Source organism: Neurospora hispaniola, assembly GCF_033458365.1.
Source record: "Neurospora hispaniola strain FGSC 10403 chromosome Unknown B0T23scaffold_2, whole genome shotgun sequence".
Classification (NCBI taxonomy): domain Eukaryota; kingdom Fungi; phylum Ascomycota; class Sordariomycetes; order Sordariales; family Sordariaceae; genus Neurospora; species Neurospora hispaniola.
The window spans coordinates 4476723-4494376 of NW_026944407.1; the positions used below are offsets into that span (position 1 = coordinate 4476723).

Consider the following 17654-nt stretch of genomic DNA (forward strand, 5'->3'; position numbering starts at 1 on the left):
GTACTCTGTGTTCAGCGTTGCATTTGTATAGATCTAGATCGATTGTCATCAAGTTCGTTGTCTTCAATGGAAAGATATTTGAAATAACCAGTGCCAACAATCTTGTTGGTTTGACGTTTAAATTGCAGGGTGATGTCAAGGAGCAAAATAGGTAAAGAGCAAACGAAGGGCAACCGAGACTGAGCGTGTGCCGATTGGCAGTTGCGGCGATTTGTAGACCCACTGTGCGGCTGGCACACCCAACAGCTTTTGCTTCGCCAGCTGTGATCAGCTGTCACCTTGAGCTTTGGTCTTGTCTTGGCCAACTGCTGCCACCAAAAAGACGCTCAAGACAGGAGGAGTTCATCCCAAAAACTGAGATGTTTCATGTTTCGAGTCCAGACAGCGGGGACAAGAACAGGAACTTCAAGTCAGGACACCACTTCAGAAGCTGGCCTCGGATCAACACCCCCAATGCCCGACTTTGACAAGCAGAGCTACTGGCACCAACGTTTCGAGTCGGAGACGGCCTTTGAATGGCTGATCCCGTCGTCTACGTTTATGCCCCTTCTTGAGGCTTTCCTCAACAAGTTGCCCGGTTCTGATGCCAGAATCCTGCATCTGGGTTTTGGCACGAGTGACTTGCAAGTCCAGCTCCGGACGCGTGGTTTTGTTAACATTACCAATGTGGACTATGAGCCTTTGGCGATAGAAAGAGGCCGGCACCTCGAGATGACGGCGTTTGGCGATGTGACGATGCAATACATCACTGCTGATGCTACAAATCTCGCTTCTGTTCCCGAGATATCTTCCCAGAGATACCACCTTGTCGTCGACAAGAGCACAGCTGATGCTATCTCTTGCGCAGGCGACGATGCGGTTTTGGCTATGGCCCAAGGAATTCACCAGAGTCTGGCCGATGACGGTGTCTGGATCTCGGTGAGCTACTCGGCCTTCCGGTATGACAATCCGCAGCTGCCGTTTGATGTCGAGGTCATCGCCAACATTCCAACCGCCAAGGCGAGGGCGACTGATCCAGATATCTATCACTATTGCTACCTCCTACGTCCGAAACCCAACGTGTAGATGGAGATGGCATCGGCAGTAGTATATTGAATTTGGCTACATGCACCACCGACCTGTCACAGGGTAGCACAGCAATCTCGGCCGATGCGCTCGGTCTTCCCGGAGCCGCCCACGAGGTTTGGGTTCGTGCATGCCCCCTTTCACCTTGATTATAGACCCGAAAAAGGAAATCTCGGAAGACCGTTGGCAGAACTCCGATCTGCCAAGAGTTCCGATCCGGGCTAGAAGGGATGCGAGACTGGGGATTCGGAAAGTCGGAAAGCGGACCGATCGTATTCTAGCATCTAGCGAGATTTCGCAGGACCACGCTGGGGTCTTGAAACAATGGCTTGGCTTCAAGTTAGGCTGGAAAATCCGGGGAAGAGCGCTAGGTACCATGAGGGAGACATCCTTTCCAGCTTTATGCGCAACCAACGACACGATGGCATCCCACGTTCATGGACTGGAATTTCGCATCGCGTTCGAGAAGTTTCAAAAACCAGGATGGCCTAGGAGCTCAGCCAATCATACAGGGAGGCGGTACTGCCATCCGAGATATCAAGGAAAAAGGGGCGACAGTATACCGAAGGCCTAGAATCTCAAAGACGTCGAGGACGGCGGATGGTAGACGAGTATAAGTGCTGCCAATTCCCGTCACCTTCTCGAATTTTCATTCCATTGTGACACCAACCAACCAGCACAACGCCCTACCTTAGTCACTCCTTAACAACGCCCTACCCATAGTCACTCTTTAACAACAGTCCAACATGAAGACCGGAAGCATCCTCGCGGCCCTCGTGGCCTCGGCCAGCGCCCACACCATCTTCCAGAAGGTGTCCGTCAACGGTGCCGATCAGGGCCAGCTCAAGGGCATCCGTGCTCCTGCCAACAACAACCCCGTCACCGATGTTATGTCCTCTGACATTATCTGCAACGCTGTTACGATGAAAGATAGCAACGTCCTTACTGTTCCGGCTGGTGCCAAGGTTGGACACTGGTGGGGACACGAGATTGGCGGTGCTGCTGGCCCCAACGACGCTGACAACCCGATTGCTGCTTCTCACAAGGGTAAGCTTCCACCTATATCTTTTTCTGCATATGGCTTTTGACGGTCCGCTAACGTGTTTTTCTTCCAGGTCCCATCATCGTCTACCTCGCTAAGGTCGACAACGCCGCCACCACCGGCACCTCCGGGCTCAAGTGGTTCAAGGTCGCCGAAGCCGGCCTCAGCAATGGCAAGTGGGCCGTCGATGACCTGATCGCCAACGACGGCTGGTCCTACTTCAACATGCCGACCTGTATCGCTCCGGGCCAGTACCTCATGCGTGCCGAGCTCATTGCGCTGCACAACGCCGGCTCGCAAGCCGGCGCGCAGTTCTACATTGGCTGCGCCCAGATCAACGTCACCGGCGGCGGCAATGCCTCGCCTTCCAACACCGTCAGCTTCCCCGGTGCCTACTCGGCCTCCGACCCGGGTATCCTCATCAACATCTACGGCGGCAGCGGCAAGACCGACAACGGCGGCAAGCCGTACCAGATCCCCGGCCCCGCGCTGTTCACTTGCCCCGCTGGTGGCTCTGGTGGTTCCAGCCCTGCTCCTGCTACCACGGCTAGCACCCCCAAGCCTACCTCGGCTAGCGCCCCTAAGCCTACCAACGGCAGTGGCTCGGGTACCGGCGCTGCTCATAGTACAAAGTGCGGTGGTTCCAAGCCTGCTTCCACTACCAAGGCTAGCACCCCCCAGCCTACCAACGGCGGTAACTCGGCTGTTCGTGCTGCTGCCCTTTATGGACAGTGCGGTGGTAAGGGCTGGACTGGCCCTACCACTTGCGCTTCGGGCACTTGCAAGTTCTCGAACGATTGGTACAGCCAGTGCCTCCCTTAAATGGGTGAAGTTGGTCTGAGGTTCTGCGGTTGAAGAAAGAATGGTGGTGGTGGTGGTGACAGCGAAGTGCCAAGTGTGGTCACTTCAGCCTGAGTTGTCGGGATGAAAAAGGGTCCTGATAATTCGGATAAAACAGATGGGAATTATTTGGCATTTTTGGGGGGGTGAATTAGCGCTTGCACATACTTTGACGACATACTTCTACTGTATATATCTTAGCAAGTATATAAACACCACTATTGAACATATGGCATACGTACCGAGTCCCCGAGCTGCTGTTTCGACGTTTTGGTTGTTTAATTCGCTGTTTGTTTGGATTGAATGCCACCTTTGTGAATCCGGTCAAGAGTGTTTCCCAGACCTTGACTGGCCTTAACAGAAATGTATGCTGTATGCAACATCTCCTGTTAGTGAAGCATAGCAAATATCCCTCCGCCCGGGAACCGTTCAAGCCATTTCAAGAACAATATAAAAACGATGTTCGGCCGAAACTCAAAACAATCATTGCCTTTTCAATTATGTCTTAGCTCCCTTCGTCATCGTTTTTCTCTTCAGGCCTCCAACCAGCTCAGAGATTGATCACCAAACGCAACCAACCGCGAAGATGTGACAACTTGAACATGAAACTCACTCAAGAATCCTTTGATTCCTAGACAATCTTTATCAATTCGAGAGCTCATCTTTCAACAATCCGATCACTCCTCACTCATAGCGTCCTTCATCAAAGAGATAAGACGGTGGTCAGACGTCCATGGTCCCCTTGTTTGTTTCACGCTATCGAATTGCTTGCAGGGTGCAGACCGGTACATATTGGGAGCCGCACGGGCCACGTTTTGTTTCCCGGCCCATCACTTCTTCTCTTGTCTCGTCTTCTCGGCGCCACGTTTCTCAGCACGGCAACATGGCTTGTTGGGAGCGGCAGGGGAGGTAGTGTATGGGGACACGGGCGGCAGAGAATGCAACGCTGAAAGGACAAACGAATGTCTGTGAGTTTGTTCAAAGTCTGGATCATCACATTTGACAATGATTGATCACGCTCAGCTGGGTCCAAGCACTCCAACTCCAATAACCTCTGACTGTTCTGCCCAACCAGCTGAATATCGAAAGCGGTTTGTGTGGTTGAGCGGCGCATTCGGCTCGGTCGGTACCTAACCAGTCGTATATCTATGTACCACCACCGAACATACAGTGCTTATGGATGGGTGGCTGGCTGGCTTGGGAGATGGTCGATGGTTGCCGGATATGTATGTATGTATCGAGCGAGAGATGTTGCCCTCGCTCAAATGGTTCTGAGACCTGCCGAGCGCACATGTTTAATGAACGTGGTTTAGATATGTATCGATCTTCGACAACTTCGAGAGACACTGTTGACTCAGACATGACCGACGACAGCGAAACGGAAAGATCGCCGCCGGTCCTCGGCAGTCTCCTCCGGGGGAAACGCTGTCGAAGTCCCGGAAACTTGGAGAATTTGCCCCACAATTTCACTTTTACGGAAGTTGCACTGACTGACACCTCTTTGCTTTTTCAAGATATGTGTCTAGGCCAAATGTGCTTTGCAACCCAGATTGTAGTATTTCACCCCTCCCAAAAAGCCCCGTTTTGGGCCAACAGACTTCCGAAAGGAGATTCCCTGCAATATGTAGTTGAGTAACTTCAATGATATGAAAGTTTTGTCGACTTTCCTGGTGAAGGGTGCGGAAAATCAGAGGCATTGCTGACTGCTGGGTTTCTGGAAGATATACCGAACTGACTGTTTAGGATGGGAAATTTGAGACCTGCATGGACTCTCTTCATCTTCTTCTTCTTCTTCTTCTTCTTTGCAGCGAGTGACTGGGCCGAGCCGTGTCTTGTCTTGGAAATCGGGCCGGCCTTGTGGTGCGTGGTGGACGAGGTCCGGGTGCCGGGCTCGTGGACACCTCTTCTCCCCCGCACGACCATGTGTGGATCCTTCGTTTCTTTTTACATTACATACTTACCTCTAGCGTATGTACTGCGTACCGGTACAGCACAGTGGAACTGTTGACGAAACCCCCCGGCCCCCGCGGACCCCCCACCACACCACACCGGTGATTTTCATTCCCACTGTATCGCTTTCCATTCCACAGCAGCGGACTTGACAGGCAGGAGGGACGGACAAAAGAATGGAGAAAGTGCCGACGAGAGTCCACTGCAGTCTCACAAAATGGAAGTCACAATGTACGACTGCACACACCCTCACGACCACAACCGGGCACCCACCCAGGAACAGAAAGTGCCTGAACTCAAAGGTGATCGGTGGGCCGAATAGACCGGCCGGCCAATGGCAGGCTGAGGGGAAGAGGTTGCCTTTAACCACAAGCGGAAAGTGGATGGAGGACAGGTATCGCGATCTTCTATCTTATTGTGGGCTCAATGGGACTTGCGGCGGACGCAAAGCAGTCTCGCTTCAGGGGATAAAGAAGAAAAAGCCCGCAAGATATGGTTTGTTTGAAAGCGAACTGAAGTAGTAACTTGAGAAAACTTGGACATGGCTTTTCTTTTCTTTTTTTTCTTTTTTTTTTCCAGGCCTTCGCTGAGAATGACAGAAAAAATATGATTCTGACGATGGAGGAAATAAGCGAGTGCGACAGGTCCTAGGTGTATCATTTGGCTGTCGGTTTTGTGTAGCCGTGACAAGTCGTTTACATTCCATCCTCATTCCTCATCTTCCAGCAACGCCAGGACGTCCCCAAGAAGACGCCATCGACGCCGGTGGTTAATCAGTCCACGGGTGCAGAAAGCATTGCAGGGAAGACGGGAGTTTGGCCGCCGCCAATCATCACGCCAATCCATCCCATCTACGGTACGCCATGCCACCTTCCCGATGGATTTTGGGGACATGCGGAACAAGGGTCCCGGCTCGGCTGTCACACACCACCCAATGGCACTTGACGATCAATATACCATGTAAGGTAAGCAATACAAAGCAACCGTGGGCATCAGTCAGATAGATACTACAGCTACGCTAGAGATCAGATTACACTAATACTCCAGTCCTCCCCCAGCCGGTCTCGACCTCGTGTCTGCCTTTTCCTTCTGTCTTGTCCGGTTCCTCATCTGCCTTGTTGAACTGTCGGTGATACTCCATAGTACCCGGTACAACCGTAAATCGGTGTAGACAAGACCACCGGAGAGCAGTATTCCCCATGGCGACGACGACGCTTCACCAAACCGCCGCCGACCATATGGCTGGTGGGCTCGGGTCGGGCAACATGGAGCAGTACATGTAAGTAATCGCGTGTCCCCCAAAAAAAAAACACCAAACGAACAGTTAGAGAAAGACGGAGAGTCTCGTCCAAAGCGACACCATGGCTAACCCTGTCTTGTTACCACTGTCTCCAGCGCCATCAACGCCGGGTGCTCCGCAATTATCGCCGCTATCGCAAAGACCGTCACCGCCATCCACGGCCTCATGCGCGAGGTCCGTGAATCGCGCGCCGACCTCGATCCCGTGTCCAGCGAACTCCATTCCCTCAACGGCATTCTCGAGATCCTCAAGGACGATGTCCCATCCTTTCCTGATCAGTTGGCGCAACGAACTCCCGAAGTACTCAGCTACTGCCTCACCATCATCAACGAACTGCAGGGATGCATCTCCATTCTAGACCGCGTGGGTCTCTCCAGGCAGGACAAGAAGTCGCGATGGATGGCCAGTAGGGGGCATATTGCCAAGTTGCGATGGACGTTGGAGGTGTACAAGGCCAGCTTGGGACTGGCGGTGGATCTAGTTGCGTTGTAAGTGCGCTTCCGACGGTACGAAGCTTCGAACGTGACGTTGAGCAGGGTTACTAAGTACCTGTGCAAAACAAAGAACTTCTAGCAAACAACAAAGCGAACAGCAAAGTCCGGTTAGGGGAACTTTCATGGAGGTTGCCTGTGTGGTATCTGATGGCAAGGACGAGTTAGCCGACGCACTAGCCCAGATCAGCCGTGTTGCTGCTCGACTCGAAGACGAAGCCCGCCACAACGGCGCTGTTGCAAAGCTCCAACATTATCTCGATGCGCTATACGGAAATGCTCTCGCCGCTGTTGACCGCGAGATGGACCATTTCGAAGGCCAAAGAAACAGTGCCCATTCGGCCTCGACCGACAAGGCCCCTGATAGCGCTATCGATTTGGACGATGACGCCCACGCCTTTGCCCATGCCAAAACATCGGATATCCCGATACCACAAACCTATATCAACATGACACAGGACGAATTTGACGAGATGCTGGATGAACTCAGAGAGATGCCGGTTCGACCTCCGACACCACCGCTAAGGTCACCGAGACGATCTTCGTCGTCGGGTGCTTCCGTCACTCGTAGCGAATACAATTCTAGCACATCCGACTCTGGTACCAGCAACCCGTATATTGATGGCACATTTCTGGATGTCGAAACCCGAAGCCAAAACCCGCATCTTCGAACCCAAAGCGAATCGGCGGCCATCTCACCTCGTACAGTTCCGGTCAGTCACTTCCCGCAAATGAGCGGCGGTCTTTCACCAGTCCGTACGTACGGCCAGAACCGCGATTCCCTCTTCGAGAACCCTCGCCCAGTGGTACCTGTTCCTCGACCGACCACATCCACTTCGAACCTCACGAACTCCCCAAAACCCACCATGCTACGAAGAAGCAGCTCCCGAATTTCCTCAGCTTTGAAAGGCCTCAGCTTCAGCCGCCAACGCTCCCACTCGACGGCCAGCACCAGCTCCGCCAAATCGTCCACCCCATCCTTGTCGCTAGCCTTCGGCTTAAGTAGCACCCCCTTTGCTACGCCTTTCACCATGGCCATGCCTCCCACCCCTCCCACCCCCACTTCCAAATCCCCAGCTCCCCAACCAGTCTCCATAAAACCTCCCTCCGGCGCCGTCTTCGGCGTCTCCCTCGCCGACTCCATGTCTGTAGCCAAGGGTCTCGCCGGCACCCGCCACGACAGCGGCGGCTCCTCCACGCGCGACTACCCCCTCTGCATCCTTCGCTGCGTCTACTTCATCCAAGACCACGGGCTGCGCGCCCCGCATATTTTTGCGCAAGAAGGCGACCCCCATCGCCTTCAGCGGCTCAAAACCATCTTTAGCTCACCCGAGAACGGATATGGCAAGTTTATGGATTGGAACCAATTCACTGTTTACGAAGCCGCCGACTTGATTCTCTTGTTCCTCTCGGAGCTTCCCCAACCTTTAGTCCCGGAATCGGTGGCAAAGCGGTGGATCTCCATGTCGCGGCAAGCAACCATGTCTGGGTCTTCGGCGACCCGGTTGGATAAGGGCATTGATTTCTGGGAGGAGGCATTGCAGGGCACTAAGGGGCCACACAGGAGCTTGTTCAAGCTGCTGCTGAATTTGTGGGGTGATGTGGCGGGTAACGTGAACTGGAACGAGATGACGGCTGAGAGGTTGGCAGAGAAGATAATGCGTCCGCTGATGCATCTACCTCAGAAGAGGTATAGTACAGATTACACACTTGGATTGGCGTTTGTGATGAGGAAGAGAAGCGAGTATAATGCGGGGTTCAAGGGGGAGAGAAGTCCGGCTGCTTTTTGAAGTTGAATGGGACCAGGTATCAACTGGGTAGGACTTGATGGAAGTTGGAGGTGATGCCCGCTTTTTCTTGGTCAGGAAATTTTTCTCATATGTTTTCTTTTTGATTTTTTGCATGTTTTCGTCCTGTCGCTCGTTTGGAGCTGAAATGATACCCCGGAGAGAATGTACCACGTATGAAATATCAACGAACACTTATTGAAAAGACCAAACTTGGGATTATGATGTCTAGATGTCTAACTATCGGCTAACAGAACTGATTGCGTGATAAGATTCTGAGGTATCCCTTCCCCCTCTGACCTGCAACCTTCTTTGACGCCAGCTTGGTCACCACCGACCAGAAACTGGAACCAGTACTGTCTTTTGAAGCTCTTCAAGGTTTATTCATGTCTTGAAAATGGCAGCTACGTAGTTGGCGGGCTTCTACAGCAATTGCCTGTTTCGCTGAATAAACGCCACCCACTCCTTTCTGATTGCCCACAAATGTGCAGATTAGTACCGGAAGGCGTATCAACCAGATCACTTATCAACCGGAGATTAACGTGCAGTGCAGCGTAGCATGTACAGAAAACAGGGTGGTGTACTTGATTCTGGCTCTATACTGTGGGTTTATAAGTAATGTACAGACTTGGAAACCCTTGGAAAAGCACCTCTCTTGAGTCCCTCTCCGGACCTCCGGTTGTTCCGCTATCTGCCTTCTGGTTGCACTTTCCTGATCCCTCCGCATAGGAGTGTTGATTGATATAAAGGAGCGGACTGCGACCACCTGCCCGGGCATGTACAGATTTTTTTTGTCTTACATTGTCCGAGCTTCCATGCTGCACCATCCTATCTTTCCCAGATGCCATCACCAATCCACCACAAGATTACTGCTGAACTGGCGACGCAATGCTTCAAAAACCGGCCATTTCTACCCACTACCAACCCCTCGACTTTGCCAAGAGAGAATTGCATATTTTGAGCAAGCTACGGCAATGTTGCTACTTGTGATGGCTTGTTTTTGTTGGCGGAATTTCGCCTGTGGCGGGAAGGATGTCCAAGTTGTCAGTTGAATGAGTGTCAGCGCAGCGCAGCGGACCTCATCAGAAATGCTGCTGCTCGCATGTCCGACGAAATTAACTATTCAATTTTTCTTCGAAGGACGGGCGTTGACCTTGTTGGTGAGCTGTGGCCAGAAAGGCACCAGGTCTGCTTTTGGTTTTCTTTTGGCGACTTCAAAAAGCCTGAGCTCCCCCGTCCTTTGAGTTACTTTCCAACTCCTCGAGAACCACAAGCAGACTGAAGTTGGCCAACCTCCTAGAAGCGTTCACTCCCTCAGCCCGCAACTATCAACAGCCATCGCGGGAAGACTTACCAGCTCCAGCAAGCTCCCTGACAAATCGACATCATGAGCGAAAAAAGCCCATCAAGAAGGCCCGGACAAGGTTCCTTGGAGCGCTTCTCATCTACAGTCACCGAAAACAATTCCAAGGACTACATGAGCGTAAGTCTTGCGAAAACTCATACCCTCGCTTGAATTGAGATTATGGTTCTCCTGGCGAGCAAGGCTAACAAATTCTGTTCTTGATATAGGGTTCACCCACCATGGAAAACCGCCAGATATCGGGAGTTAGCGTCACCTTCGGTCCTGGCATGGAGGTCTACGAGGTCAAGCCAGAGATGGCTCACCTCCCTTACTACAAAGCAGAGTCCAAGAGGGTCAATGTGTACTGGGGCAGACAATTCCTTAAGTACACCATCAAGATGAACCAGGATCCGTCAAGTCTCCTCACTATCCATACTCTGTTTCTGTCTGGAGAGATCAAGGTCCGCGGCAAGCTGGTCACCACCCAGTATTTTTCTTCCGGTCCTGGTTCCGGGACACTCGAACTCTTGGAGCTTCCACCAAGTGTACTGTTGGCAGAGATCACGAGCGAAATTCCTCCGGAGCTCTTGAGGGGTGCGCAGTGGACTACGAAACAGCCAAAGTTCATAGACAGCTGTGCTCTGAGAGCTGTACTTTTGCTATTTACGAAGCTTGGTCCTCTCAAAGAGCAAGAAGTTGAGACTTTGCCGACCATGATGAGAGTGTCGGCCTTGTTTCAGAACGAGAATGACGCCAGGAGAGCTGTCGAGGTTCTCAATCAGTCACCACTGCCGTTAGACCCGCAGCAAATGCTAATGGCTAGACTGGAGTATGAAATGGTGTTCAAGGGTCCAGAAAAATGGGTTCAGAACATTCTTGAACAGCTTCTGAGTAAGGCCTCCTTTGCCAGAAACACTCACCAGATGAAGCTTGTCCAATCACTCGACGATGAACCACACTTCAGCCTCAGCGGAGAGAGCCGTGAAGTTCTGGTCGAGGCAATGGAGTGGGTACGCCAGTTCCCCGTCTACGACCAAATTCACGAGGACAGGTTAAGCCCCGGGGGCTTTATCACAGCAGACGAGTGCTGTGTGATATGTGGTGATACGGCAGAGTCACCCGTAATCACTCAGTGCAAACATGTCTACTGTGGTAATTGCTTCCACAACCTCTGCTCGAGCACCTTTTCGATAGGGAGCTGGCGCAATCGGGTCGTCTGTCAGGCGCCCAAACCATCGAGTACCTCCACAGTACTCGACAATTCCATTTGTGGCCGCACTCTTGGCCTTCCAGAGATCCAGACAATGGTCAAAACCAATTCCTTTGAACGTCTCCTCACTGCCTCGTTCAAATCGTACGTCCAGGGCCGTCCACACAGATTGCAGAATTGTCCCACCACCGACTGCGACTACGTCTACGTCGTCCCTGAACCCAACGACAATCTCGTCACAGCACCGCACATCACCTGTCCCCATTGCCTCGTCGACATCTGCACACGCTGCCAGAAAGGCCACGCAGCCAGAGGAATGACCTGTCTCGAGTTCCAAGATCATCTAGCGCATGGGGAACACTCGATGGCCCTCGCCAAAGCAGAACAGGGCATTCAAGACTGTCCGAAATGCACGATCCCCCTTGTTAAAGTCCAAGGGTGTAACCACGTCACTTGTCCGGTATGCCACACCCACTTGTGCTGGTTATGCTTAGAGATGTTTGAAGGGGAAGATGCCGCAGAGCGCGTGTATCGCCATTTGGTTGTGATGCATGAAAGGATCTTTGATGAGGGTGATGAGGATGAATATGATGAATATGAGGATGATCTCGATGATGATGATTTTGATGAGGACCTCGGTGATGATGATGATGATGATGATGAGGATCTCGATGATGATCATGATGATGATGATGGCGACGACGGCGGCGACGATGACGACAACATCGACTGGGAGCAAGAATATGGGTTTGGAGGTCCAGAAGCTGCACCCGTGCTGGTTCATCTCGTACAACGTCTTCTTCGTTTGTATCGACAAGCTTTCGGACAGCTTCGGCGTGAGCAGAGGCAAGCTGAAGAGCAGCGCAGAAACATGGGGAACGCTGCTGATCCGAATTTGATCGAGGAGGGCCAGGGCGAACAAGCGGATACCGGACAAGAGAACGACAGGGACAATAGCGAGGATGCGGATGCGAACGGAAACAACGCCGCTAGCCAAGAGGACATTGAGGTCGAAGACGAAAAAGTTGCTCTTCCGCTCCAGGGAGCTCCAGAAGCAATAGATCAAGAAGTATGGTTAGAGAGAGTTGCTGCTCTGGAAAATATTAGGTTGTTCCGACGGATGGTTTGGCTAGAACGTGAGCTATTTGAGGAACAACGAGTGCAACCTCATCAACAGGAGAGGAGGAATTGGGAAGAGGTAGTGCAACCTCCACGATTGTGGAGGGATTGGGAAGAGATAGTGCAACCACCACCACAACAGAGGATGGATTGGGAAGAGATCGATGTCATTGTCCCTGACATTGTCTACGACTTTGACTTTTTCGTTTGGCTTTGCTTCTTTATAGTCGGATTCTTGTGCAAGTCTATACAGCAATTGGCCTTGTTTGCTTTATACGTGTATTTATCAGTCATTTTGGCAATCTTTTCTCTTGCTGAGATGGCGGCCGCTGGGCTCGTTGCTTTTTTGTTGCGCGTGGTTTTTGCGGTCTTTGTGGTGTTGCCCTTGGTGGCTTTGGGCGCGATCCCTATAGGGATATCTACAGTGCAACTTGAAGAACTAGATCTAGAAGTAGGGTAGGTAGGATAAATTTTATAGTCTTCCGAACCTTTGTTCCATAGTCTACCGGTTTGCGAGAGGATAACAAGCCAACTCAGTCTGATCGATAATATGCACATTATAAATGCATGCAAAAAGCCAAGTAACCAACCAAGCCCGATTAGCTCAGCTGGTTAGAGCGTCGTACTAATATCTGGTTCTTCCTGATATCAAGTCCATGCGAAGGTCAACAGTTCAATCCTGTTATTGGGCATTTCTCTTTTTTTTCCTTCTCATTTTTTTTTTCCCCCTCTTCTTATCTTCCGTGAGGCATAATAACCCGCTGGTGTCCTTTCTCTATGTTTCTTCAGTGCTAGTACAAACCTGGGTTTTTTTTCCTCGTCTCCTCTATTATAGTTAAGAACCGAAGTGTTCATTTTGGTTGGTTGATTGGTGCATGCCCGCCGCCGAACTTGTAAATAAATGGGTTCTGTGCTCTGAAGCCCGTAGCGCCCGGACGCCCAGGGGGATTTTACAGTGGAGGGTCTCCACTTATGTTCGGTGTAAGTTGTGGCTGGAGTGTTTTCGAGATGTTTGGGTCGCTGGACACTCGATTTTTGTGTGATGGACGATGGAAGTGATCCAACCAAATGTTCATTTGAACGAGAAAGAACATCAAGATTTAATTATATGTACTGCTGATAAAGTAGGTAGGAGATGAACTTCTAAAATGTTATCGGAAAAGGCGCGAACGTGTGAGGGAAGGATGCCCGGATTGATAGTGGTTGCTAACCGCCTAACCGCTTAAGCGCCGCTAACGGCCAGGCCTGTTTGCGCTGTAAACGACATCACGGAACATCGACCTCTCTTGTCGTTTTCGTACTCCCTTCTTTGTTTTCCTGCCTTGTTTCATGTTTCATGATATCTTGATTGCCCCTTTCTTATCTTCCTGATTCCCTCCGCTGTTTCCTGTCTTTCTTCGATTCCAGATGATCAAAGCAGAGATCTCAGGTGCTGCACTTCCGGTTAGCACACCAGCAAATCACAGGGGACGGCGTTCTGTACGAAACTCACCTGAAGAGATCCCACATCCTCCTCCTCCCCCTCGCCTTGGCCATGAGGTGCTAGCAGTACCGTGGCCAGTTTCCTTTTCTTTTCTTGCACTTCCATTACCCTCTTTGTAGTTGGTGTTGATTTTGTTAGTTGGATAGCTGGATCGTGTATTTTGAATGGTGTGGGTATATGCAAAAGACTCACCTCTTCGAAGGAGTCCCTGATGTAAAACCGAACGGTGGTGACTTCCCGTGTCTGACCCATTCTGTGAATTCGCGCCAAGGCTTGATCTTCAAGAGTTGGATTCCTGATATTTCACGGTCAGCTCGGGGTCTTTCGTACCTGTCAATTGGTAAAGGTCAATCAAAGATTGGGTACTTACCAGTGTGGTTCCATGAGGAAGGCATACGAGGCGACAGTTAGTGTAAGTCTGATGGCGAATGGGTTAACAATGAGAAAAAGCTTTTCAAGAAAGCATATTTGATGTTTTGATCTTACCCAACGGCTCCGCAAGAAAGTGTCAGCAGCAGGACTCTACAGGATGGATCATGTCGGAACTTGTTGATGACATTTTGTCGCTCTTTCTGGGGAACTTTGCCGTCAAAGCGGAGACACGGTATAGCTTCCGTCTTGAGTCCGGCTTCGATAACATCGAGAGTGGTCCTCCAGGTTGAGAATACGACGCTAATAGTGCGGTTAGTCTCATCGTTATATAAGAATCAGCGGCTTACTGGTATACCTTTTGGTGTCATGGGGTAGATTTTTGAGCTGCAAAATCAGCGACTTGACCTTTGAGGGCATCTCATTCGGCGACATCAAGTTCCCCCCTTCAAGTACTGTAGCGGCAGGCTCCGGCGCTTCTTTGGCGGTGATGGCACTGAAGGATACTGGGGCGAACGGGCATACTGGAGTGTGATCGCAAATGGGCGGTGCGCCTCCACGTCTGGAAACACATTCCGGACACACAAACTTCATACATTGCGACAAGAGCGCATGTTACAATCCCTGTGCCTCTGGGGTGTTGCCTAGAAGAATGAAGGCTGCGTCGAGTGACGCTTTGCAATCCTTACAACGCACTGGGTTCATTTCCAGCTGAAGGTTGACTGCTCGTTGGGCTATCGCACTGTTCCACGCGGTGTCGGCAGATGGATCCTGGGCTGCGAAGTCGTGGCGTGAGCGGTAGCATAATCCAAGATTGCAGACCATTCGCATCTCCTCAATCTGCTGGAGAACATTGACGTACGAGGGTGGCCGTACGGTGTCAGCATTGTCTGCGTACAAGAACTCATCGAGGCGCTCAATGGCTCTGGTGCGGATGTCTTGATACAGCTCTCGCTCAGCCGGAGAAAATTCCAGTGGGCACTGAAGATCGCGCCTTTCCGGTAGCTGGATGGTGGTGCTAGGTCGCCTTAAAATCAAGCAACCCGCTAAGCGCTTCAGGCGCTTTAGTGCCTCATTGGCTTGCCCGTTCTTCCAAAGATTCGTGAAATCAGCGTCAAAGCACCTCTTGTCACTGTATGGATAAATCCTCAAGAACTTTAGCAGAGTCGCTAGATCAGAGAGCTTGTTCTGAATGGGCGTTCCCGTGACGGCCCAACGAGAATCCCCATCGAGTGAACAAATAGCATGTGCCATTTGAGAATTGTGGTTTCGGATGATATGAGCTTGAGGCATAATATCTTAGTGAATTCTTGCTCAAGCTGACCTTCCACAAATAACATGGCTCACTAAACATACCTTCGTCCAAGATGATTCTTCGCCAACGCCTGGAGAAGATGCCAGAACGAGCATATTCACCCGCATTCTTCCACTCGGCTGAAACGGTATGATATGTTGTAAGAACAATGGTGGGTTGATGAGCGTCGTTCGTTGTGATAAGCCTGTCGTTTCCGTGATGTCGGCACCATGAGAAAGCTCCGGGTTCAACGTGCCTATTGGGCGTGTCTGAGTGAGCTGGGATTACCTGATGTCGTCATGATAAGGAGTAAACTCACTCTGTCAACTGCTCTTCCCATGTACCTAACACTATTGGGTGGTTGATTAGCACTCCATTCACAGCTGCTCCTCTTTTGGTAAACATACGTGGTGGTGGAACAATAACTAGTGTCTGGCCGACCGACGTGAATTCTTTGTTTTCTTGGGGAGCATGTGAGACCCATATCAGATCACTCGCCGCCAGAGCAATCATTGTTAGCGTTTTCCCCAGACCCATCGGATCAGCAATGATGCCGCCCTGGAAGTTCTCTGGCTGTTCTTTTTGATGCGAATCGGATATTCGATTCACGAAGCTTCTATAAATGCACTCGGTTCAGATACTGATTTTCTGTTCAGCAAAGATGCAATAGGTACTCACCCATCTCCCACTCGATGCTCCACATACTCCCAGACATCTGGATGTTCGCCGTTGAATGCCCATCCCTCTTCTCTTCTTTGCATAAATGTCAAAGCCTGTCTCTGATGCCTGCAACCAACGGGTGTCAGAAGGTTTAGTTTCAGAACATTAACGAGATGTTGACTTTACCTTGCCAAAGATGTTCGAATTGCCCGAGGTTGGTCTGCTTCCGGAAGGTCCTGGGCAGATGTTATGGCGTCCAAGAGCTCCGGGTTTGGTACAGTACTAGTGAGCTCAACTAGTTGCGTCGTTGGTTTTCCCAGATCCGATGTCCAGATGCATTTTTCCAGGTCTGTTGACGAGAGGCGATGGGGATTGCAGTAGCGGGCATGTCTATCACAGTGCAGTGGATCCTGCAGATAGACGTCGTGCTCTTGAAAGAAGCTCCCAATCTCCTCAAACAACTCAAGAGGACCATAAATAGTGATGGACATTGTGCAGTTGAGTGCTTTCTCGAATTGCTTAAAAGCCTTGTTTCGCGCAGCTGGAGAGGGGTGATATGGGTCTTTGGAACAGATCACACTAAGCTCAATGCCGGATTCCTCGAGCAAAGCATCCGTTAACACTGTCCAGTCGTGGGTGTTGTTCTTGGTAGTGCCTTGAACAATTGTCCCGGAAAAATCCTGGGCACCGGCCTTCCCGGAAAATCGGAATGATGAATCGAGACTGACTCGAAGGTACGAGGATGGCGTGACATTGCTCCAATGTGAGATATGGTCAAGTCTTGCGGGTATGCCAGAAAGCTTTCAAGTTGTTGTCAGTATCGGAGTCATCGGTGGATTGGTTTGCGGAGAGACCGACCTCGCCGAAACAAACCACCTCTTGTGGGCCATGGACTGGCTTGACCGGGTCATGGTGCCAAGCCTTGGAGACTTGAGGAGATTCGCTAGTAGAGCTTTCACAAAGGACCTTCGACAAGAATGATGATGTGGATAACGGGCGTGAGGCTGGTAAAGCCGCTGAGACTGGGAGATAAGTTGTCGTCGATGTGGCGGTTGCCGTGAACTGCGAATATAGCGATGAATCCACCAAAGGGAAGGAAGTCAGAGCAGCCGACGGACTGAAAAACGAGTTTTCGATGTCTCTGGGTGTAGGAACTGCCATGGGGGCAGTTGGCCTTGCGTAATGTGGCCAACCCTCGCTGTATGGATGAGCATATCCAACGCTGGCACTCTCCCCAGATTCACTACTTTCCAGTCGCCTGCGCTTCGGGTTGCTTCGGCCTGACGGTAGCATTGTCAGGTAGAAAATCGAAGGGTCGTTGGAGTGGAGCTATGGAATGTTGACGACAATTTATGCTGAACCAAAGAAATCAATTAGAACACTAAAAGATATACCTAAACAACTTCACGTCAGCGAAAGGAGAAGTCGTGAAAAAAATCGGACAATCTGACGAACACGAAAAAGTCCAGGCGGCCAAATGACAGCAAGGAGAACAGGTAACCATTGATGGCGCAAGATGAAGGCGGTGTGACTGAGGTCGCGTATACTGTGGAAAGTAGCTCATCATCTGAGGGGGAAGGAGGGACGAAAGTTGTCGTGGATTAAGGCGAGCATACCTCTACGCTACACCGTCATCTCCTTCCTGTCTGGGTCGTTTCGTGTGGCAGCTCTACCTAGTAGACTCGTGAGACTCATTAAC

General features: G+C 51.0%; 5 protein-coding genes and 1 non-coding gene across 6 annotated transcripts; 5 read left to right on the forward strand and 1 right to left on the reverse strand.

Annotated features, from left to right (window-relative positions):
- Window positions 1–453: 453 nt before the first annotated feature.
- On the forward strand, window positions 454–1065 carry B0T23DRAFT_310279 (S-adenosyl-L-methionine-dependent methyltransferase; the record flags this gene model as incomplete). Its single annotated transcript, XM_062834578.1, has 1 exon — window positions 454–1065. The coding sequence occupies one exon, from the start codon at window positions 454–456 to the stop codon at window positions 1063–1065; it is 612 nt and encodes a 203-aa protein (XP_062696120.1).
- A 562-nt stretch (window positions 1066–1627) lies between these two features.
- On the forward strand, window positions 1628–3201 carry B0T23DRAFT_95169 (glycosyl hydrolase family 61-domain-containing protein). Its single transcript, XM_062842038.1, has 2 exons — window positions 1628–2112; window positions 2181–3201. The coding sequence occupies exons 1-2, from the start codon at window positions 1812–1814 to the stop codon at window positions 2927–2929; spliced, it is 1050 nt and encodes a 349-aa protein (XP_062696121.1). The 5' UTR covers window positions 1628–1811; the 3' UTR covers window positions 2930–3201.
- A 2789-nt stretch (window positions 3202–5990) lies between these two features.
- On the forward strand, window positions 5991–8741 carry B0T23DRAFT_95207 (uncharacterized protein). Its single transcript, XM_062842039.1, has 3 exons — window positions 5991–6176; window positions 6293–6685; window positions 6762–8741. Exons 1-3 carry the CDS (start codon window positions 6097–6099, stop codon window positions 8476–8478), a joined length of 2190 nt encoding a protein of 729 aa, XP_062696122.1. The 5' UTR covers window positions 5991–6096; the 3' UTR covers window positions 8479–8741.
- An 866-nt stretch (window positions 8742–9607) lies between these two features.
- B0T23DRAFT_95232 (uncharacterized protein) lies at window positions 9608–12614 on the forward strand. Its single transcript, XM_062842040.1, has 2 exons — window positions 9608–9958; window positions 10048–12614. Exons 1-2 carry the CDS (start codon window positions 9863–9865, stop codon window positions 12607–12609), a joined length of 2658 nt encoding a protein of 885 aa, XP_062696123.1. The 5' UTR covers window positions 9608–9862; the 3' UTR covers window positions 12610–12614.
- A 128-nt stretch (window positions 12615–12742) lies between these two features.
- On the forward strand, window positions 12743–12841 carry B0T23DRAFT_t93. The gene has a single exon. It is a non-coding gene; the product is annotated as a tRNA-Ile (tRNA).
- A 540-nt stretch (window positions 12842–13381) lies between these two features.
- Window positions 13382–17248, reverse strand: B0T23DRAFT_402940 (SNF2 family N-terminal domain-containing protein; the record flags this gene model as incomplete). Its single annotated transcript, XM_062838731.1, has 12 exons — window positions 13382–13432; window positions 13642–13743; window positions 13825–13927; window positions 14003–14050; window positions 14360–14563; window positions 14621–15284; window positions 15358–15500; window positions 15615–15645; window positions 15703–15911; window positions 15974–16081; window positions 16142–16755; window positions 17042–17248. 12 exons carry the CDS (start codon window positions 17246–17248, stop codon window positions 13382–13384), a joined length of 2484 nt encoding a protein of 827 aa, XP_062696124.1.
- Window positions 17249–17654: the final 406 nt, after the last annotated feature.

What these genes read in the sequence shown, in the direction of transcription:
- B0T23DRAFT_95169 (XM_062842038.1), top strand. Translation starts at nt 1,812, where the DNA reads ATGAAGACCGGAAGCATCCTCGCGGCCCTCGTGGCCTCGGCCAGCGCC. An exon ending in GATTGCTGCTTCTCACAAGG is followed by an intron (nt 2,113 to 2,180) that starts GTAAGCTTCCAC and finishes TTTTTCTTCCAG; the next exon opens with GTCCCATCATCGTCTACCTC.
- B0T23DRAFT_95207 (XM_062842039.1), top strand. Translation starts at nt 6,097, where the DNA reads ATGGCGACGACGACGCTTCACCAAACCGCCGCCGACCATATGGCTGGT. An exon ending in GGCAACATGGAGCAGTACAT is followed by an intron (nt 6,177 to 6,292) that starts GTAAGTAATCGC and finishes CACTGTCTCCAG; the next exon opens with CGCCATCAACGCCGGGTGCT. An exon ending in GCGGTGGATCTAGTTGCGTT is followed by an intron (nt 6,686 to 6,761) that starts GTAAGTGCGCTT and finishes TGCAAAACAAAG; the next exon opens with AACTTCTAGCAAACAACAAA.
- B0T23DRAFT_95232 (XM_062842040.1), top strand. Translation starts at nt 9,863, where the DNA reads ATGAGCGAAAAAAGCCCATCAAGAAGGCCCGGACAAGGTTCCTTGGAG. An exon ending in ATTCCAAGGACTACATGAGC is followed by an intron (nt 9,959 to 10,047) that starts GTAAGTCTTGCG and finishes TTCTTGATATAG; the next exon opens with GGTTCACCCACCATGGAAAA.